The sequence below is a fragment of the Hyperolius riggenbachi genome, chromosome 10, assembly GCF_040937935.1.
Source record: "Hyperolius riggenbachi isolate aHypRig1 chromosome 10, aHypRig1.pri, whole genome shotgun sequence".
In the NCBI taxonomy this organism is placed as follows: Eukaryota; Metazoa; Chordata; class Amphibia; order Anura; family Hyperoliidae; genus Hyperolius; species Hyperolius riggenbachi.
In genome coordinates, this window is record NC_090655.1 from 277,421,594 (window position 1) to 277,440,488 (window position 18,895).

The window sequence follows — 18,895 nt, forward strand, 5'->3', positions numbered from 1 at the left end:
AAGAGAAAAACCCAGAGGAGGCATAAAGAGACAAACGGGGAACAAACAGGCAAAGAGGGGGAACAAAGCTTGATTTGAAGGAAATCGTGAATCGAATCGAAATCGCAATTTCATACAGAAATCGCTAAATTCAATTTTTTCCTAGAATCGTTCAGGCCTACCCGCTACCTCCTCTTCTCCGAGGGAGTCAGTGTGGGAGGGGTCCTGCTGGGAGCACAAGCCCCGCCCACTGCAATCACCACCCTTCCCTCACTGTTAGCTGAAAGGAATTTGTGACGAATCAGCGGCTGAAGAAGTGCTGCATACACTTTTCCAGCCTGTCTAACTGCTGAGCCATCCTGCCAGACTGGATAATATGTAAGTACCGCGACTCTTTAGTCTGATACTTACCAGGGCGATGGATTTGGTACAAAAATCATTAGACTCCGACTCCTCAGTTTATAAAACCACCGACTTAGAATCTAACTCTGATTACATGTACCCAAAATTGCTTCGACTCCTTGACTCCACAGCCCTGCGCGCAGGCGCAGTGGTTTTCCCACTTTAATGTCGGAAATTCCAGAAGTGAACCGGAGGCGGGGACTGGAGCATCGGTGAGTGGCTGCGCGGGCGCAGGATGTCTGCAGGGGACCATTAGAAGCCCCGGGTAAGTTCAATTCTCTTTCCCCCGACCCCCCTACAGCAGCCTTTAAGCCTACAAAATAAAATCAGTTTTACTCAACGGGGCTTCTACCAGCCCCCTGCAGCTGTCCGGTGCCCTCGCAGTCACTCATGGATCCACCTGTCCCCTGCCGCCAGCTACCTTCACTTTCGGCCGACAGGCTTCAATAATTAAAATACAAAATCACAGGTCCTCCTCATCAAAATTGTTAAATATGCAATGTAAACACATCACACGTGAAATATGTCAATAAAAAAAAAAAAAAAATGTTTCTCAACAAAATGACAAATCAAAAGAACAAAGGGAGAAAATCCAGCAAAAAATCAGCAAATCAGGTGAACAAGTGTCACAAGCCGCCCCAGAAGGGGTAAATAGAGATGAATGTCTATAATGTAACGTGCACCGTGCAATAGCAGCAATATAGAATGACAAGGAAAGTGCTCACGTGTAATAGAAGAGATGAGGGGACTGCAGGACTACCAACCACAAAGCCATTAAGGACAACTGTAGTGAGAGGGATATGGAGGCTGCCATATTTATTTCCCTTTAAGCAATACCAGTTGACTGGCAGCCCTACTGGTCTATTTGGCTGCAGTAGTGTCAGAATCACCAGAAACAAGCATGCAGCTAATTTTGTCAGATCTGACAGCAATGTAAGAAACACCTGATCTGCTGCATGCTTCTGCTGGGTCTATGGCTGAAAGTATTAGAGGCAGAGGACCAGCAGGATGCCAGGCAACTGGTATTGCTTAAAAGGAAGTAAATATGGCAGCCTCCATATCCCTCTCACTACAGTTGTCCTTTATACACCACACAGTGCCTCTTCTGCAGCGGGAGTTGCCCACGTGGTGCAATAAGGCTTTGTGGTTGGTAGTCCTGCAGTCCCCTCATCTCTTCTATTACACGTGAGCACTTTCCTTGTCATTCTGTATTGCTGCTATTGCACGGTGCACGTTACATTATAGACATTTATCTCTACCATTATTGCTATTTACCCCTTCTGGGGCGGCTTGTGACACTTGTATTTTTTTATTGGTGTTTATCACGTGTGATTTGTTTACATTGCATATGTGACACTTTGGATGAGGAGGACCTGTGATTTTGATTGTTGATTTAGGACACCACTCATTTCACCTTTAGGTGATTTTTTTTCATTGCTCAATAGATTGTAATTTGATAATGATTTTTTAGATGTATTGTTGCGGTCCGTGTGGAGCTATACAGGGTACTTTCTCTTGTGTTGTGCTATTTGTGTTACCCCAGCACACTCTCTATCCTATTTATGTAAATGAATGATGTAACCTATATGGTGCTGGTCCGATCCTTCTGTTTCCTATATCCAGTACACTATCCAGCCGCTGCTCCTAGTGCAGATTTCATTTAAAGTGGACCTGAACTCTTGCACAGGACAGGAGGAAAACATAGAGAAATGCACCCTGTATGTATTAAGAGAGTTTAGCCTGTCTACTAACTCCCCCTCATCTGTGACTAATCACAAGTTGTAATTTGATCTCTCAGCTGTGTCAGCTCAGGAATCTTCTCTGCACAGCAGGGCAGCTAATTTGTAAACACAGGATGTTATCAATATGTCTGCTTCCATGAAAGCAGGAAGTTGGCATAATGCAGATTTATTGCAGGATTTGTATCAGGTGTAACAAATAAATGTTTTTCTTTAAAGGACCACTTGTAGTGAGAAGAATATGGGGGCTGCCATATTTATTTCCTGTTAAGCAATACCAGTTGCCCGGCAGCCCTGCTGATCTATTTGGCTGCAGATTCTGACTATAATGTCAGAAACACCTGATCTGCTGCATGCTTGTTCAGTGTCTGGGGCTAAAAGTATTAGAGGCAGAGGATCAGCAGGATGCCAGGCAACTGGTATTGTGTAACAGGAAATAAATATGGCAGCCTCCATATCCCTCTCACTTCAGTTCATTCATGCACTTCACAAAGGCCTGTGCGCCGAAGCGTTCTGCTTTTATACTGGGATACAATAATAATTTGAGCTTTTATAGCCTTTACATCCAGGTCGAGACTCGGTTGTTCTTGATTTTATGTATGTTTCCTGCACCTTTTCAGGGCCCGGGTGCTGACTGGGCAACTCACTAGTGTTTTCAATTTATGCTGCGGTTGAGCAATTGGACAAATATATCAATTCCTCACCCCAATAATGCCATTTCTCCCCCAGTATAGCCATGCCCCTCCCCCCTGTGTCCCCAGCATTGCCATTGTCCTCCAGTATGTAATGTCCCCCACCCCAGTAATGCCATTTCTTTCCCAGTATAGCCATGTCCCCCCTGTGTCCTCCAGCATTGCCATTATCCTCTAGTGTGTAATGTTCCCCACCCCAGTAATGTCATTTCTCCCCCAGTATAGCCATGTCCCCCCTGTGTCCCCAGCATTGCCATTGTCCTCCAGTATGTAATGTCCCCCACCCCAGTAATGCCATTTCTTTCCCAGTATAGCCATGTCCCCGTGTCCCCCAGCATTGCCATTATCCTCCAGTATGTAATGTCCCCACCCCAGTAATGCCATTTCTTTCCCAGTATAGCCATGTCCCCCCTGTGTCCTCCAGCATTGCCATTATCCTCTAGTGTGTAATGTTCCCCACCCCAGTAATGTCATTTCTCCCCCAGTATAGCCATGTCCCCCCTGTGTCCCCAGCATTGCCATTGTCCTCCAGTATGTAATGTCCCCCACCCCAGTAATGCCATTTCTTTCCCAGTATAGCCATGTCCACCTGTGTCCCCCAGCATTGCCATTATCCCTCCAGTATGTAATGTCCCCCCACCCCAGTAATGCCATTTCTTTCCCAGTATAGCCATGTCCCCGTGTCCCCCAGCATTGCCATTATCCTCCAGTATGTAATGTCCCCCACCCCAGTAATGCCATTTCTTCCCCAGTATAACCATGTCCTCCCTGTGTCCCCCAGCATTGCCATTATCCTCCAGTATGTAATGTCCCCCAGCCCAGTAATACCATTTCTTTCCCAGTATAGCCATGTTCCCCCCTGTGTCCCCAGCATTGCCATTATCCTCCAGTATGTAATGTCTCCCACCCCAGTAATGCCATTATCCTCCACTATGTAATGTCCCCCACCCCAGTAATGCCATTTCTCCCCCAGTATAGCCATGTCCTCCCTGTGTCCCCAGCATTGCCATTATTCTCCAGTATGTAATGTCCCCCACCCCAGTAATGCCATTTCTCCGCCAGTATAGCCATGTCCTCCCTGTGTCCCCAGCATTGCCATTGTCCTCCAGTATGTAATGTCCACCCACCCCAGTAATGCCATTTCTCCCCCAGTACAGCCATGTCCCCCTGTGTCCCCCAGCATTGCCATTATCCTCCACTATGTAATGTCCCCCACCCCAGTAATGCCATTATCCTCCACTATGTAATGTCCCCCACCCCAGTAATGCCATTTCTCCCCCAGTATAGCCATGTCCTCCCTGTGTCCCCAGCATTGCCATTATTCTCCAGTATGTAATGTCCCCCACCCCAGTAATGCCATTTCTCCCCCAGTATAGCCATGTCCTCCCTGTGTCCCCAGCATTGCCATTATTCTCCAGTATGTAATGTCCCCCACCCCAGTAATGCCATTTCTTCCCCAGTACAGCCATGTCCTCCCTGTGTCCCCCAGCATTGCCATTATCCTCCAGTATGTAATGTCCCCCAGCCCAGTAATACCATTTCTTTCCCAGTATAGCCATGTTCCCCCCTGTGTCCCCAGCATTGCCATTATCCTCCAGTATGTAATGTCTCCCACCCCAGTAATGCCATTTCTCCCCCAGTACAGCCATGTCCCCCCTGTGTCCCCCAGCATTGCCATTATCCTCCACTATGTAATGTCCCCCACCCCAGTAATGCCATTATCCTCCACTATGTAATGTCCCCCACCCCAGTAATGCCATTTCTCCCCCAGTATAGCCATGTCCTCCCTGTGTCCCCAGCATTGCCATTATTCTCCAGTATGTAATGTCCCCCACCCCAGTAATGCCATTTCTCCCCCAGTATAGCCATGTCCTCCCTGTGTCCCCAGCATTGCCATTATTCTCCAGTATGTAATGTCCTCCACCACAGTAATGCCATTTCTCCCCCAGTACAGCCATGTCCCCCCTGTGTCCCCCAGCATTGCCATTATCCTCCACTATGTAATGTCCCCCACCCCAGTAATGCCATTTCTCCCCCAGTATAGCCATGACCTCCCTGTGTCCCCAGCATTGCCATTATCCTCCAGTATGTAATGTCCCCCACCCCAGTAATGCCATTTCTCCCCCAGTATAGCCATGTCCCCTTGTGTCCCCAGCATTGCCATTATCCTCCAGTATGTAATGTCCCCCACCCCAGTAGTGCCATTTCTTCCCCAGTATAGCCATGTCCCCCTGTGTCCCCAGCATTGCCATTATCCTCCAGTATGCAATGTCCCCCACCCCAGTAATGCCATTTCTCCTCCAGTATAGCCATGCCTTCCCTGTGTCCCCCAGCATTGCCATTATCCTCCAGTATGTAATGTCCCCCACCCCAGTAATGCCATTTCTCCCCCAGTATAGCCATGCCCACACTCCAGTATTGCTCCTTCCCCCACCTCCATGCAGAGTAGTAAAATGAAGGATTACATTGGTTTATAGCCAGCTGTCACAGTGTGCTCCAGTCCTCTGCTCCCATTAGCCTCAGTCTCTGTCTCTCCTCATATCCTCATCCATCTACCACTACCAGCACTGCTGTAACATCACAGGAATGGTAACAGTGGGAGGGGGATGTGAGGAGAGGAGGCCAGCTGGAGAGGAGGCAGAGGGAGGACAGGACTGCAGCACGCTGTAAGTATAGTGCACAGGTAGCTATAAACCAGCTTATTATGCTTTCCTGCAATACTCTGCATGGCCCCACCACCCACAAGTGACAGCAATAGGTAGTGCTGGGGGGAGGGGGATCCTGTATGTGCAGTTTCACTACTGAGAGCTGTATAACCTAGATTTTTCCCTTATTATCTATCCAAAGGCAGCAGCTTCCTGTGCAGATCACATGACCACATCACTGAGGATGGACGAGGACCAGAGTCACATGACCGAGAGGATATTCAACCTCACACTGGAGATAATCTATTTGCTGACTGGAGAGGTGAGGAGCATTCTGGGAGGTCACATAATCTAACTCTTATTTCTCTTAATAAAACACACCTGACCAGAGAGGTGAGGGGGATTTTGGGAGATCATGTGACATTAATGTTGCTCTTTTAATGCAGAGTTTTCCTCCTGTGAAGTCCAGTGATCATGTGAACATCACGGTTCCACCACCTCACTTCCTGATATCTGAGGGACACAGGAAGCAGAAGATTCTGGAAATCACCAGGAAGATGATTGAGCTGCTGATAGGAGAGGTGAGCAGTGCTGGCAATTATGGGACATTATCCAGTAACAAAAAGGGGTGTGTCAAGTTAGTGACTGTATCATTGTGTGTGTCAGAGTCCTATAAGTTGTGAAGGTATCACCATCTTTTTCTCCAAGCAGGAGTGGAAGTATAGAGAAGGACACCAGGACCTCTACAAGGACACCATGACTGAGAATCAGCCGCCCCTCACATCACCGGGTAAGAGGAGATTCTTAATTACTTGTACTGGAGAAAGCAGCGCTTGGGGTCCTCCTAGATCCCCCTCATCTGATAAACACAAACAGACAATGACCTCAATTCAATAAGGGCTTATTAGTAAAAAAATAAAAAGAGGTTTGGGAAATACAGCATTCTGTATTTTAGACTTTTTTCTCCAAATTCACTAAGATTGTCACACATGCAGTAATAGGTAATTTACTGAGAAATGTTGCTTCAGTTCAGTAAGACCTGCTCGGTAATGCAGAAGTCTCCCAGCTGTGGAGGAGGTCTCTGCAGCAAGCTGAGGTTCTCTCTTACAAGTGTCTGCATAACCCATTCCTGTATGACAGCTTACTAGACAGTAAAGGGCTTCCTACATCCCTTTAGATGTGTATGCATGCCACTAAAGGGCCTCTTCTGTGTAGCAGTATATAGATCTGCATGTCTAAAGGGATACAGGGAAGCCTCTGTAAATGTCTCCTGCTGTTGTGTCTTGTATGTTTTTCTGATGTCCCGACCAGTAGAAATGGCCTGAACAGTTCCTGACAATCATTGGCTGTTTGATGTTCATATTTAACACACATTTTTAAAATAACAAAAAACAAATTTGCGTTCGCATTTTTACATTGAAGTCACTGGCTGCTGACTTTAGTGGTTAGTACCAAAGCCCCCTTATATGCTAGAATTCTCACGCTGTGTGTGGGAGGACATTTTTCAAAAAGACCTTATAGTTTTTGAGAAAATCAATTTTAAAGGTTTTTTTTATTTTGTTTGTTTTGTTTATTTAATTCACATCCCTCCCTCCCCCCACCAGCCAATCACCACAATCGGCTGTCATAGGCATCACAGCCGATCAATGACAGCCGATTGCTCCTGTGCCTCCCAAGAGGACAGCTGTGTCACACGGCTGTCCCCAGTACAGTGCTGCCGTAGATCGTAGCGCTGTACAATGTAAATAGACGGCAGTTTCGCTACCTAACAGTCTAGTAGTGGTGATCGCCATTGGGAGACTGATGACGAAGCTGAGCTCCGTCACTCAAGTGGAGATGCGCGCATAGGCAAGCGCGATCGCCTGCAAAACCCCGCCCCAGGACTTCAGGCCAATTGCTGTGGAGCAGTCGTACTGTGGTGAAACCCGGGCAGTCCCCAGAAGCATTTCACTGGTGGTCAAGTAGTAAATGTACTACTCTCAGCAAATTTGTTGTATCGGGCTTACTATACCCCCGATAGGTTTAATAAGATGGACCCATAAGTTCCCCCCCCCCCCATTGCTTTTGTAATAGTGGAGAGGGGGGCACACTGTGGCATAAATGGTGGACCTGTCCTGGGGCTCACTGGTATTGGAAGCACATTTGGAAAACGGTTATGAGTGTGTTGGGTCGCCAAATTCCCTTTAGTCTGAATATTTTCCATTTTAGGTGACAAACCACAGAGGCTTAAATTCCCAGCTCACAAGCTCATCCAATGCAAAGCCTGTACTGCCAGAAGGGTTCTAGCAAGGAACTGGCTTACCCCAATCCTCCCTGTTAGCAAAGTCTATACCCCTGTTTCTGAGATGATGTTGGCTGCCCATATAACAGCTGAGGTTACAGCTAATATGCTCGGCTTCTGTATCATCTGGTCCCCATGGATCGCTTGGCTAGACAATACAGGTTTATCACGTTACCTCCATAGGTTCTGAAGCCTTTTGGTACGTCATTTATGTTTGAATCACATTTTTGATCTTATTTAGAGATGGCCCGAACCTCCGATTTTAGGTTTGCGAACCCACTGCAAAAGTTCAGTTCGTGCAATCTTTTGCAAACCGCAATAGACTTCAATGGGAAGGCGAACTTGGAAAATTAAAAAAATTATGCTGGCCAGGAAAGTGATGGAAAAGATGTTTCAAGGGGTCTAATACTTGGAGGGAGACATGGTTGAGTGGGATAGATATCAAGTCTCGGAACAAAATCTGGATTTGACGCAAAGCAGTGGTTTATAGGCAGAAATCACAGTGAATGCTAAATTGCAGGCCTAAACTGCTTTATAACATCTTGCATGTGTATACATCAATCAGGGAGTGTAATACCTCCTTCCTCCCTCCTCCCTTCACCTCCTCCTCTCTTCCAGGGATCTTGTCTTCCAGGGATTTGTAGGATGTCAAAAGCCAGCTCACGTACATTGGCCAGGAATTGAACCCAGGTCAGCTTCTTGGAAGGCAGCTATGCTCACCACTATACCACCAACACTACATGCTGAAATTTCTTGGAGCAGACTTACTTCCTCCCTCCAAAAGACACATCCTCATAAAATAATTCAACAGCAACTGCATGCACAGTCTCTGTGGCACAATCGGCTGGCGCATTCAGCTGTTAACCGAATGGTTGGTGGTTCAAGCCCACCCAGGGACAGCCTTGCCTTTTGCATTCAACAGTTGTCCAATAAGAAACCCAGATAGCCATGTAGAATCATCTCTTTCTCTCTCTGGGCTTGAACCACCAACCTTTTGGTTAACAGCCGAACACGCTAACTGATTGCACGACAGAGACTGTGCACACAGTTGTTGCTAAACGATTTTATGTGGATGTGTGTGTGTCTTATGGAGGAAGGAAAAAAAGTCTGCTCCAAGAAGTTTTAATGCCACTTTAAACAAAACCTGTATATATCAAATTTCTACATATATTTCTATGATCCTTTCATGATGACAAAGGCCAGAAAGAAGTAGGCAAAGGAGTGCCCATTTTTCCGTACGGCTAAGCGGTCTCGCTCACTTTTTTCTACAACGAAGCATTCCCTGTGTGGCAGCAGAGTGGCGCAGTGGAAGTGTGCTGAGCCCATAACCCAGAGGTCGATGGATCGAAACCATCCTCTGCTAGGTGTACTTTGGTTTTTACACCTTGCTTTACCACATGGGCCAATCGGTGGCCATAGCCCCGTAAGAGAAAGTGTCATTAGGGCCTTGTTGTAACATAGATAGTAGTGTAACTATTTCAACTAATGTACCCTTCTTAAAGAGAACCAGAGATGAAATACAGTAAAGCTTTTATACATACCTGGGGCTTCCTCCAGCCCCATACGCATGGATCACTCCCACGCCGCCGTCCTCCGCTGCCTGTATCCGCCGGTACTGGGTCCCGTAGTTTCGGCCAGTCGGCGTCAGCACGCGGCCAATTGTCCGCATCACAGGGGGCTTCCTCCATACCCGTACGCGTGCAGCTCCCTACTGCGCAGCCGCATGCGTAAGGGTATGGAGGGAACCCCTGTGCATGCGGACAATTTGCCGCGTCCGCCGGAAGTGACGGGACCCGGTACCGCCGATAGAGGAAGCGGAGGATGGCGGCGTGGGAGCGATCCAGGCTTATGGGGCTGGAAGAAGCCCCAGGTATGTATAAAATCTTTTCCATCTCTGGCCGTCTCTGGTTCCCTTTAAACTTGAAGGTTATATACAAACGTAAGCAGAGTGGCGCAGCGGAAGCGTGCTCGGCCCATAACCCAGAGGTTGATGGATCGAAACCATCCTCTGCTAGACATGATTTCATTTTGGCACCTCGCTTTATCGCATGGGCAAAACTGTTTCCATAGCCCTGTAAGTGAAAGTGTAATAAGGGCCCTGCCGTAACATAGATATTACGGTAGCTTAGACTACTCCTGGGCCCTTCTTGTAGTTTAAGAGATGAGTGAACTGTTACACTACACTAAGCTTTTCATCCTTCCCACCCTTGCCCAGGAATCTTCCAGACTTCAAATTGCTGTCCTTTGCTTTGTGTGCTACACCAGCATCATCCAAGGGGGCACATGATCTTTCTGAAGTATTGAATTGAAGCCTGTAAGCAGTTTCACCATGTGTCTGTAACGATCGGTGTAACACAGAGAGGGTCTGATTACCGGTGATCTGCAGTATCACCGAGATCAGAAGAATGGTCAGAAAAGCAGAAGGTCATAACAGATAATCAACAATGCCTAGGCATGAGTGTGAGCGCCAAGTTACTCAACACTCCTGGAACTAGACTAATGATAACAATAATACAGATGGTACAGAATTCCTAGACTAAGGTGTGAGTTCCTTGATCGTCAACACCTAGGAAACTGGTCTAGATAATAACACAGATAATAACAGAATTCCTAGACTAAGGTGTGAGCTCCGTGATCATCAACACCTAAGAAACTGGTCTAATAACACAGATACTGACAAGGTCTGAGTGCTACCACGTAGTGATCGCAATTCCAGACACCAGATGAATGACCAGCACCCAGTATATATACACCATCGCTCTCCAGCGCCCCCCCTAAGTGCTGGACCAATGAAAATTGCTGAAATTGTCAGCTGACCGGCTTGGTCAGCTGACCCCCTTCTGACTGTCATAAAGGCCCTGCCTCTCTGCGCGCGCGTCCTCCTAAACCAGTGTGGACTATCAGTCCCAGCCACACCAGTCATGTGTTGTAATGTTTCAGCTGCATTGGATGCGGAATCCGCCGCACCGCTGCCCGTACATGCTGCGTTTTCTCCGCATTCCGCATTACTGAAAGAAGCAGGCCTATACGTGCAACTTGCCGCGTCGGACGCGGAATCCGCCGCCCTGTTGTTTGAGCATGCGGCGGTTTCTCCGCGCTCCGACTGCGCGCCAGCTGCCATGTTGAACGCGTAGTCAGCCGCCTTGCTCTGAGTATTAGCGGTGGCTTTTCCGCGTTTCCTCACAGTGTCCCACTGCTTTCATCTAGCAAATTAGGCAAATAAGCAAGCTCATTTTTCTCTTGGGTATATCACAATGGTACATGCTAGGCTGGCTTAAGCATGTAGTGTTGGTGGTACAGTGGTGAGCATAGCTGCCTTCAAAGCAGTTGACCTGGGTTTCATGTATGTAAGCTGGCTTTTGACATCCTACAAATCCCTGGATGACAAGACAAGAGAGGAGGAGGAGGAGGAAGTGGGTTGCTATTTTAGGAATAAGAATCAGCCAGGAGCAAGCTAACAAGAGCCTAACTAATCTTTCCCTATGAGAGTCTGCCAGTAGCTTTCCCTTCACTAATTACTGCAGGGATACGAGTAACTGTAATGGCCGGCGCCGCCTGCCTTATACAAGGGGGGGGGGGGGGCTCCAGGAGATAGTGTAGCCTGATTGGCTACAATGGGCCTGCTGACTGTGATGTAAAGGGTCAAAGTTGACCGTAATGGTGCACTATGGGGGCGAACCGAACTTCCAGGAACCACCCAAAGTTCGCCTGGAACCATTTGCCGGCGAACCGTTCGGCCCATCTCTAATCTTATTTGATGTGTGAGCAGACTGCATTGATTTTCTCTGTTGAAAATGTTCCCTTTCTTTATGTCTCTTTAGAGGCAGATTTTTTTATTTACTTATTTATTTTACAATTTATTGTTATAATCCCTTTGTGGGCCTGCAGGTGTTTTAGCTTATTTCTATGTCTACAAAAAATAAAGTTCCTTTTGAAATTTAACTTTTAAAATTGATTTTCTCCAAAGCGATAAAGTCTTTTTGAAATGTTTTTTTCCTCTTGTACCCACTTCTCCCCTCCACATACCCTGTAAATTTGGTGTTTCTAGCACTTAAGGGGGCTTTGCTATTAAACTCTAACTTTGGCGGCCGTTCGACTGCCATTAAAGTCTGTGGAGCAAACATTTGCAGTAAATTTGTATTTGCGGGCCATCTCTACCACCCAGCAGGGCATCTGATCAAATGAGGAGAGTAGCAGAACCAGGTGGCTCTTCCTATTGGCTTGCTCTCTAGTCTGTCAATTTTACCATATGCTGAGTTCTAGTTATTGACAGGTCCAGCCAGGTCTTAATAATACCCAACATTTTATTTGTTTTACCAAATGCTCTAATCTAAGTGAATGAACATTTTTCGAGGTATTCACCGCACAAGCCGGTAATTTACCTCACTAGTCTGTAATTTGTACTTTTCAATGTGGTAACACTTAGTTAATTGAGCCCATAGTATTCAGTCAGTGTGTGTGTTTCCTGCAGATGTATCCAGTAGCTTAAACTCACCAGAGAGATGTACAGGTCCTCTTTATTCCCAGGATTGTCCACCTAGATCCCCCATCATCTGATAATCACATAGAGACAATGTATTCAGTCAGTGGGTGTGTTTCTTACAGATGTTTCCAGTAACAGAAACCCACCAGAGAGATGTACAGGTCCTCTTTATTCCCAGGATTGTCCACCTAGATCCCCCATCATCTGATAATCACATAGAGACAATGTATTCAGTCAGTGGGTGTGTTTCTTACAGATGTTTCCAGTAACAGAAACCCACCAGAGAGATGTACAGGTCCTCTTTATTCCCAGGATTGTCCACCTAGATCCCCCATCATCTGATAATCACATAGAGACAATGTATTCAGTCAGTGGGTGTGTTTCTTACAGATGTTTCCAGTAACAGAAACCCACCAGAGAGATGTACAGGTCCTCTTTATTCCCAGGATTGTCCACCTAGAACCTCCATCATCTGATAAACACATTGTGATAAGCTTACCTTCTAGTGGCAGGTCCCGCGACGTCTCTGACGGGGGCCGCGCTGCTGGCGAGTCTCCGACGCTGACATCTTCTGGTGGCATCCTCTGTCTCCCCGCGGCGGTGAGTTCCAGCGCACGCATGCGCAATGCGTCTAAACAAACGCGCGCGAGACCTGAAAGGTCTTCTACCTTAAGGAGGTGGGTTTGAGCAACGTCAGTGGTGATGTCATTTTGATGACATCACTAAACAGGAGGTGCTGCTAAATTGGGAGTGGTTTCTGGGAATTTGTATTTTGTATACAAGGCCAGAGCTGTCAGTCACTCACTGGCCTTGATACTAATCAGTTCGCTGGTCCTTGGCCTAGCTAGCTGCACTTTGAGGTACATTGATACATTGTACATTGGACCTGACTAATCTTTGTATTGCACTAGCTATGTTACCTGTTCACGCTCCAGCGTGGTATTATCAAGCCCCCCCCCCCCCCCAAAAAAAATATATATATATATATATATATATATATATATATATATATATATATATATATATATATATATATATATATATATATATATATATATATATATATATATATATATATATATTAATAATATTTACGCGACCAGATTCTGACACTCGCAGGTGCAGTCAATCATCTCACTGAGCAAGTGGCCACTCCACAAACGCAGCTAACTCAGTTATCCAACACACTCGCTCAGATGAATATACCAGCAAATGTTTATATTCAGCAGGTTCCTCCACTGGCTCTTGTTCCAGCCTTTACTGAGCTTAAAATTCCACTACCTGGAAAATGTTCAGGTTCCCAAACTGACTTTAGTATCTTCTGTAACCGTTGTATGTCATAGTTTGAGGTTAGCTTCAAACTTGCGTTTTATCAAATCCCAGTAATACACGACATGTTTCGGGGCATATCCCCTTCATCAGGTGTACATACATTGAATGGCACACAGTGAATAAATACATACTTCTAACCACCACACCCTAAATTGGACCACCTCCATCTTGTCAGCTGACAAGTCAGCTGATCACTGACATCACACAGTCCAAAGTCTTGTTAACCCCTTAGGGCACTGATCAGAGGCATTACTATATCCGTCTACCTCGGTAAACCTGATTAACAAATCAAATTACTGCATCTTAGGTAAACCTAATACAGACAATACTGCGAAAAACTTCTGTTGCAAATATTTGGACCACAGATCCATCTTACCACCCTCCAACCGACACCCCCAACCAATCACGATGGTGTGTGTCCCATTAATACCTGGGGATTGGAGAGAGAGAGAGAAATTAAGTCAGTAACACATAATACAGCATCATAAAAAACATTTCAAGCTGAACATTTCATTCATCCCCTTGGGGTTGATGGACTCCAACTTTCTCATCCACCGGGCCTCCTTCTGTAGGAGAATCCGGTCTCTGTTCCCACCTCTCTGCAGCGGTGGTACGTGGTCCAAAACTAGCCATCTTAACTGTGACACCCTATGTCCGCATTCAAAAAAATGTCGGGCTACTGGGGTGTCACAGCTTTTTTCTCCTGGCTTATAACCACGAATGTCACCCTTATGCTCCTGAATCCTAGATTTTACTATTCTGGTGGTTTTACCCACATAGAACATCCCACAAGGGCATTTCAAGGCATAAACAACAAACATGCTGTTGCATGTATACATTGAGTTAATCTTTATTCTGACACCAGAGTATGGATGTTCAACATAAGCGCCTTTTATAATTGCATGGCAGCAATTGCACTCCAAACAGGGAAAAGTACCCCTTTTCCCTGTCAGATCACCAATACATTGTTTCCTGGTTGACAGATCAACCCTGCTCACCCTGTCACGTATTGTTTTACCTTTCTTGTAGGAGAATAAAGGTGGCTCAGTGAATAACATTCCAAAACTTGGGTCATGCTGAAGTATGGGCCAATACTTCATAACGACCCCCTTAATCATTCCAGACTGTTTACAGAATGTCTGCACGAACGGGATCTTGTTTTTCCTCTGGTTGTTCCCCTGTCTACTACTATTCAATAGGTTATCTCTTGAGATTTGAGCCACCTCCTTCTCCACTTTCTCAAGCTCACCTTTCTTGTACCCTTTCTCTAGAAATCTGTTAGTAATCCGTTCTGCAGCAACTCTGTATCCATGGTCTGTGGATGCGACTCTCCTTGCCCTTAGATATTGCCCCTTAGGGATACCTTTCACCACTGTGGAGTTATGGAAACTGTCCGTTCTTAAAAGATTGTTGCGATCAGTCGGTTTCGTATACAAATCTGTATGTAACCCCTGGGGTGAAACCGAGATCGCCACATCTAGATAGTGGATAACCTCTGTGGAGTGTTCCAACGTAAATGTAATGGTTGGATGCGCATGATTTGCCTCATCCACCATTTCCCTCAGAGTTTCCACTGGACCCTTCCATAAAATTAGAATATCATCCACAAACCGCAGATACCCGTGTATCATGTGACAATATTTGGGATTCTCAATAAACATTGATTTCTCTAGTTTATGCATGAAAAGGTTTGCAAAAGAGGGAGCTACAGGGGACCCCATGCTCGTGCCCTGTTTCTGTAAATAAAAATCATCACAAAATTTAAAGTAATTATTCCTCAGTACTAACTCTAGGCAATCGAGGACAAAGTATATCAGGTGATGGTTCATTGTGGTGTCCAGTAATGCATCTTCTACCACATCCATCCCTTCCTCATGCGGGATTGAGGTGAATAAGCTCTGTACATCAAGTGTGGCTAAAACCAAACCTGACACCTGCCTGAGTGTTCCCAATCTTTGTAGCAAGTCTGTGGTGTCCTTTAAACACACCGGTATTGCCTTTACCAAGTCTTGCAAATACACATCCACAAATTTAGATAGAGGGTAAACAGTCTGGGTAAACAGTCTGGAATGATTAAGGGGGTCGTTATGAAGTATTGGCCCATACTTCAGCATGACCCAAGTTTTGGAATGTTATTCACTGAGCCACCTTTATTCTCCTACAAGAAAGGTAAAACAATACGTGACAGGGTGAGCAGGGTTGATGTGTCAACCAGGAAACAATGTATTGGTGATCTGACAGGGAAAAGGGGTACTTTTCCCTGTTTGGAGTGCAATTGCTGCCATGCAATTATAAAAGGCGCTTATGTTGAACATCCATACTCTGGTGTCAGAATAAAGATTAACTCAATGTATACATGCAACAGCATGTTTGTTGTTTATGCCTTGAAATGCCCTTGTGGGATGTTCTATGTGGGTAAAACCACCAGAATAGTAAAATCTAGGATTCAGGAGCATAAGGGTGACATTCGTGGTTATAAGCCAGGAGAAAAAAGCTGTGACACCCCAGTAGCCCGACATTTTTTTGAATGCGGACATAGGGTGTCACAGTTAAGATGGCTAGTTTTGGACCACGTACCACCGCTGCAGAGAGGTGGGAACAGAGACCGGATTCTCCTACAGAAGGAGGCCCGGTGGATGAGAAAGTTGGAGTCCATCAACCCCAAGGGGATGAATGAAATGTTCAGCTTGAAATGTTTTTTATGATGCTGTATTATGTGTTACTGACTTAATTTCTCTCTCTCTCTCCAATCCCCAGGTATTAATGGGACACACACCATCGTGATTGGTTGGGGGTGTCGGTTGGAGGGTGGTAAGATGGATCTGTGGTCCAAATATTTGCAACAGAAGTTTTTCGCAGTATTGTCTGTATTAGGTTTACCTAAGATGCAGTAATTTGATTTGTTAATCAGGTTTACCGAGGTAGACGGATATAGTAATGCCTCTGATCAGTGCCCTAAGGGGTTAACAAGACTTTGGACTGTGTGATGTCAGTGATCAGCTGACTTGTCAGCTGACAAGATGGAGGTGGTCCAATTTAGGGTGTGGTGGTTAGAAGTATGTATTTATTCACTGTGTGCCATTCAATGTATGTACACCTGATGAAGGGGATATGCCCCGAAACATGTCGTGTATTACTGGGATTTGATAAAACGCAAGTTTGAAGCCAATTGAGTGCCTCCTTCGTATTTACTACATTGAACCGTGTGTGGAGTGGTGACCCACAGAGGGATTGTGCACCGGCAACATAGACCTGACTAGGCCTATTCCACAGGGACTCGCTGCAGTTTGCTTGTTATAGTTTGAGGTTAGGTCTAGGTCCTCTTGTACAGAGTCCCAGAAAATTACTCTGATTAAAACATTACTACAGGGGGACTCTCAAACCTGGACATATGGGTTAAGTCCTGATCATGCAGCTCTTTCTTCTGTGGAAATTTTTATTTTTTATGCTATGGCAACTATATACGCTGATCCAGATATTTCAGCCACAGCTGCTCATAAGTTGCGAGACTTACGTCAGGGTAGACATACTGTTGAGGAGTATGCGGCCGAGTTCAGAAAATGGTCTGTATCCGTCAAGTGGGGTGAGGCAGCACTCAGGGACCAGTCTCTTTTTGGCTTAGATGACTCTGTAAATGACATGCTTGTGAGCCATCCTGAACCTAAAAACTTGGAGGATGCTATCTCCCTGGCCATAAGGGTTGACAGACGGATTAGACACAGACGTCAGAATAAAGTCTATTCCGTCTCAGGGAACCCTAGGTCAGGTAGTACATCTTCCAGTGAGGAACCTATGCAACTTTCACCTGCCGAGAAGCTCAGAAGAAGGCAAGCAGGCCTTTGCATGTATTGTGGTGAAAAGGGTCACTTTGCCCAGACGTGTTCTGCAAAGGGAAAGGCTCCGCAATACTCCAGCGCCTAGGTGAAGTTGGGGAACTTCACCTGGGTGGGCCACTTCTTCCCCTAAAAATAAAGAACATTCTTTTACCAGTCACAATACATTGGGGCAGTAACTTGTTCCTAACCGAAGCTTTTATTGATTCAGGTGCTGCAGGGAATTTTATAGATACCGCTTTTGCAGCCAACCTGGGCATTCTAGCTTCTCACTTTGCAGAACAAGCTTTATGTTACGGCAATCGACGATACCCCTTTGCAGACCAAGCAACCCATATCCATTACACCTGAGATTTCATTACAGGTCGGGGCTTTACATTATGAGAAAATCCAGTTGCATGTGTTCAGAATGCCTTCTAGTCCTCTTGTGTTGGGTTTGCCTTGGTTGCAGAGTCATAATCCCCATATTGATTGGTTTTCAGGACAACTTACCAGTTAGTCACATCATTGTCAGGATGTATGTTTAAGGGGGAATCCTCTCCTCAGCTTAGGGGTCAAACAGGTGACATTACCACCACCTTACGAGGATTTATCTGATGTATTCTCTCCTCAGTCAGCCGATAAATTACCACCACACAGACCTTACGATTGTCCCATTGATCTGTTGCCCGGTACCATGCCTTTGCGAGGTCACCTCTACAACCTCACAGGCCCTGAAAAATTTGCGATGAAAAAATATATCAAAGAAAACTTAGAGGAAGGGTTAATTAGACCATCCACTTCACCAGCCGGCGCCGGCTTTTTCTTTGTGGGAAAAAAAATGGAGCTTTGCGGCTCTGTATTGATTACAGGGGACTGAACAAAATCACCATTAAGAATAGGTACCCGCTACCCTTGATTGACGATCTATTTGCACAGGTTTCAGGAGCAAGAATTTTCTCTAAGTTAGATTTGTGAGGGGCGTACAATCTGATTAGGATTAGTCAGGGAGACGAATGGAAGACAGCCTTCAATACCCAGCACGGTCATTACAAATATTTAGTGATGCCTTTTGGCTTATGTAACGCACCAGCTGTTTTCCAGGATTTTGTAAACAATGTCTTTAGAGTTGTATTAGGGAGATTTGTGGTCATTTATTTAGACGACATCCTAATATACTCTAATTCTTAGTCTGAGCATCAGGGACATGTGAGATTTGTATTACAAAAACTGAGGGAGAACTCATTATTTGCTAAGTTTGAGAAGTGCCTATTCAAGGTCACACAGGTTCCTTTTCTAAACTATGTCATTTCCGATACTGGCCTGTCTATGGATGATAAGAAACTGTCAGCAGTTCAGGACTGGCCACCACCCAAAGGCCTCAAGGCCATCCAATGATTCATAGGGTTTGCGAATTACTACCACAGGTTTATTAAAAACTTCTCTTCTTTGGTTGCCCCTTTGACCGATTTAACTGAAAAGGATACAGATCCGGTCAATTGGTCACCCCAGGCTTATAAGGCATTCTCT

The 18,895-nt window shown here is 45.7% G+C and overlaps 1 protein-coding gene across 1 annotated transcript in view; it reads left to right on the top strand.

Annotated features, from left to right (window-relative positions):
• Window positions 1-18,895, top strand: part of LOC137537230 (uncharacterized) — a 73,277-nt gene that overhangs the window by 44,302 nt on the left and 10,080 nt on the right. Inside the window, exons 18-20 of the mRNA XM_068259326.1 lie at window positions 5,660-5,779; window positions 5,904-6,038; window positions 6,166-6,247. Of these exons, the coding sequence (XP_068115427.1) occupies window positions 5,660-5,779; window positions 5,904-6,038; window positions 6,166-6,247 (337 nt within the window). The remainder of the gene's footprint in view (window positions 1-5,659; window positions 5,780-5,903; window positions 6,039-6,165; window positions 6,248-18,895) is intronic.